Below are 3,566 nucleotides of genomic sequence, written 5' to 3' on the forward strand. Positions count from 1 at the left end.
CACACACACACCTGGCTTTGAGGTAGTACAGCAGGTGGTAGCCTATCTTGGGTTGTTTCTGGTAGAGTTCTGCCAGCATGTCCAGCAGGACGGAGAAGCCGCTGTTGTCTTCCTGCATGGTGCAAAGGTTCCTGAACACCAAACACACCGGCTTACACACCGACTCCTCCAGAGACCTGCCACACACACACACACACACACACACACACACACAGGGGTAACATTAGAATACTGTAGCCTGGGCATGAAACTAACACACACACACACACACACACAGTGACGTACTCCTCTGTGATCTCGTCAGGCAGGACGTCTCCTCTGAAGTGTCCTTTAAACAGCTCAGCCAGACAGGAAGCCAGAGTCGACATCTGCTCCGAGTCAAAGTCCTCCTGGAACACAGAGGAACACAGTGAAACACATGAGAACCCAGTAGAACACATGAGAACACATGAGAACCCAGTAAAAACAGTAGAACCCAGGAGAACACGAGAACACAGTAGAACCCAGTAGAACATAGTAGAACCCAGTAGAACACAGTAGAACACAGTAGAACACAGCAGAACACAGTAAAACATAGAAGAAACACATGAGAACACATGAGAACCCAGTAAAACATAGGAGAACACATGAGAACACATGAGAACTCAGTAAAACCCAGTAGAACACATGAGAACCCAGTAAAACACAGTAGAACACATGAGAACACAGTAGAAACATAGTAGAACCCAGTAGAACCCAGTAGAACACAGTAGAACACAGTGGGATGAAAGTATTGTAGGAAGTAATGCTAACTAGCTGTTTGATGTAACGATGATTCTCTGCAGAGCAAACTGTGCGATGTTTGAGCGAGGCTCGGGTCAACATGTACCCACAATCCACTGCTGTCGCACGGCAAGTGGGAAGCAGTGGGTTGTAACCCTGACCAATAGAAATATTAACTTCAAATTAAAAATAAACCATAAAACTCACCTCCAGGATCTGATCCACGATCTCCTGCATCACCTCACACTGATTCTCTGTATCACTGAGGAGACAAGGAGAGGAGAGGAGACAAGGAGAGGAGAGGAGACAAGGAGAGGAGACCAGGAGAGGAGAGGAGAGGAGAGGAAGGAAGGAAGGAAGGAAGGAAGGAAGGAAGGAAGGAGGGGAGAGTTTCACCTTGTAAACTTTATTTATATCACTTTTCCTCACAATAATAAATAAACGGCAATAAGTTAAACAATAGAAATGTGAGAACTAAAGAGGTCAGACTGTATAAAGTGTGTGTGTGTGTGTGTGTGTGCGCAGCAGTGTGTGTGACCTCTGACCCCCACGCCATCTGAGGACCTGGTGGAGGACAGTCTGACCCACCTGGCCTTCTGCAGCTGCAGCACCTTCTCCTTCATGGTGTCGTCCAGTTGGTCCAGGAAGGGGTGTGATGTCAGCAGGCTCCTCTATAACGGCCTCTTTGATTGGGTGGAACCTGAACTCACGCTTCTTTCCTGCACAGTGATTGGTCGAACACAAAGTCAGACCGGTAATTAACACCAACAGGTTCTACTGAACTAGAAACTAAATACTTCAACTGTTATTACGACGTTTATTATGGTTTTAGCTTCAGGACTGACTGGTTTGACTGACTGGTTTGACTGACTGGTTGAACAGACTGGTTGAACAGACTGGTTTGACTGACTGGTTTGACTGACTGGTTTGACTGACTGGTTTGACTGACTGGTTGAACTGACTGGTTTGACTGACTGGTTTGACTGACTGGTTTGACTGACTGGTTGAACAGACTGGTTTGACTGACTGGTTGAACAGACTGGTTTGACTGACTGGTTGAACAGACTGGTTTGACTGACTGGTTGGACTGACTGGTTGAACTGACTGGTTTGACTGACTGGTTGAACTGACTGGTTGAACTGACTGGTTGAACTGGGCGTTTCCTCACCTTTGTTGTTGACTTCCTCTTCGTCGTCGCTGAAGGTGGCCTCTGTGTTGTCATAGCAACCCTCCTCCTTGTCCAGAACATGGTTGTCCATCTCCAAGGCAGCAGACTCCTCCATTTTGACTGCAGGACACACACACACACACACACACACACACACACACACACACTGTAAACTTCAGTTTTCTCCATACAAACCTTTGGAACACAATCCAACTTTTCTGGCTTTACATCTGAACTTGAAACAGGCCTTAAGTGTGTGTGTGTGTGTGAGAGAGAGAGTGTGTGTGAGAGTGTGTGTGAGTGTGTGTGTGTGTGTGAGAGTGTGTGTGAGTGTGAGGGTGTGTGTGTGTGAGAGTGTGTGTGTGTACCTTCAGTGGGGGGGGAGGGCGAGCTGCAGAACTCGGGGAATCTCTCTCTCAGCATGGAGCGAAGCTCTCTGTCCAATTTAGGATTATCAAACAACGGAGCGAGATGACTGGAGAGAGAGAGAGAGAGAGAGAGAGAGAGAGAGAGACACAGGCAGAGAGAGAGAGAGACAGGCAGAGAGAGAGGAGCAAGAGAGAAATAAACTCATCACTCTTGTCTTTCAGACAGAATCCAAAAAAGTATTTTTGAAAATGTGGCACTGCTGCTCTGAACCCATTCACACACACACAGACACACACACACACACACACATTACTGCTAGTTTTTCATAATATTTGAAAGCGATGGCAGCCTTGGAGCAGAATCAGGCTGAAAGCTGCCGGGCTGCAGGTGAACACAGCTGACGCACGCTCGCTTCTGATTGGTTATCTTCACCATACTGTGTAACAGTATTCACAGGATGTTTAAAGTTGTCCTCTCACACAGAACCGCTGCTTTCATCTAGGTGTGTGTGTGAGAGAGAGAGTGTGTGTAACAGTGTGTGTGTGTTTGTGTGTGTGTGTGTGTGTGTCTCTTACGCCAGCACTCTCTTCTCCATGATGAAGTTGAGGGAGTTGAAGACGCCTTGACGCACCTGAGACTCCAACGGAGGAAAGAAGTGAGGGATGATCTGAGGAAGGAAGGAAGGAAGGAAGGAAGGAAACAGGAGGAAGGAGGGTAGGAATGAAGGAAGGAAGGAAGGAGGGATGGAAGAATGGGGAAGGGACAAAAGAAGGAATGGAAGAAAGGAGGGAAGGAAAAAAGGAAATACAAGATTATTCCAGCAGCATGAAAGCAGGACTAAAGGAACATTCCACTGTTTTCCATCAGAATCAGCTTTTACTGTCTGTGTGTGTGTGTGTGTGTGTGTGTGTGTGTGTGTGTGTGTTACCCTGCACATGAAGTCCAGCAGTGTGGCGGTGATGGCAGGATGAGGCTTCATGGAGTGATGCATCACCAAGATGGCTGGTTCTGAGAGAGAGAGAGAGAGAGAGAGAGAGAGAGAGAGAGAGAGAGAGAGAGAGAGAGAGAGAGAGAGTTGAATTGATTATTATTAATAAAAGTAATAATAATAATAATAAATAATAAGCATTATCACCAACAGGTCTCAACACACTTCACAATACACAATATTATACACAATGTTATCGTGTATCGTGATATTTTGGCGGGACAGCGTCTCGATATTAAAGTTTGGATATCGCCGAGCCTCACGTCTGGCTCCGCTGTG

At 46.6% G+C, this 3,566-nt stretch overlaps 1 protein-coding gene across 1 annotated transcript in view; it reads right to left on the reverse strand.

Annotated features, from left to right (window-relative positions):
• Positions 1–3,566, reverse strand: part of ints3 (integrator complex subunit 3) — a 28,761-nt gene that overhangs the window by 12,691 nt on the left and 12,504 nt on the right. The window contains 9 exon segments of the mRNA XM_078290282.1: positions 12–176; positions 286–389; positions 970–1,024; positions 1,351–1,412; positions 1,414–1,481; positions 1,931–2,050; positions 2,299–2,405; positions 2,875–2,966; positions 3,228–3,307. Of these exon segments, the coding sequence (XP_078146408.1) occupies positions 12–176; positions 286–389; positions 970–1,024; positions 1,351–1,412; positions 1,414–1,481; positions 1,931–2,050; positions 2,299–2,405; positions 2,875–2,966; positions 3,228–3,307 (853 nt within the window).

The sequence above is a fragment of the Centroberyx gerrardi genome, chromosome 19, assembly GCF_048128805.1.
Source record: "Centroberyx gerrardi isolate f3 chromosome 19, fCenGer3.hap1.cur.20231027, whole genome shotgun sequence".
Lineage (NCBI taxonomy): Eukaryota > Metazoa > Chordata > Actinopteri > Beryciformes > Berycidae > Centroberyx > Centroberyx gerrardi.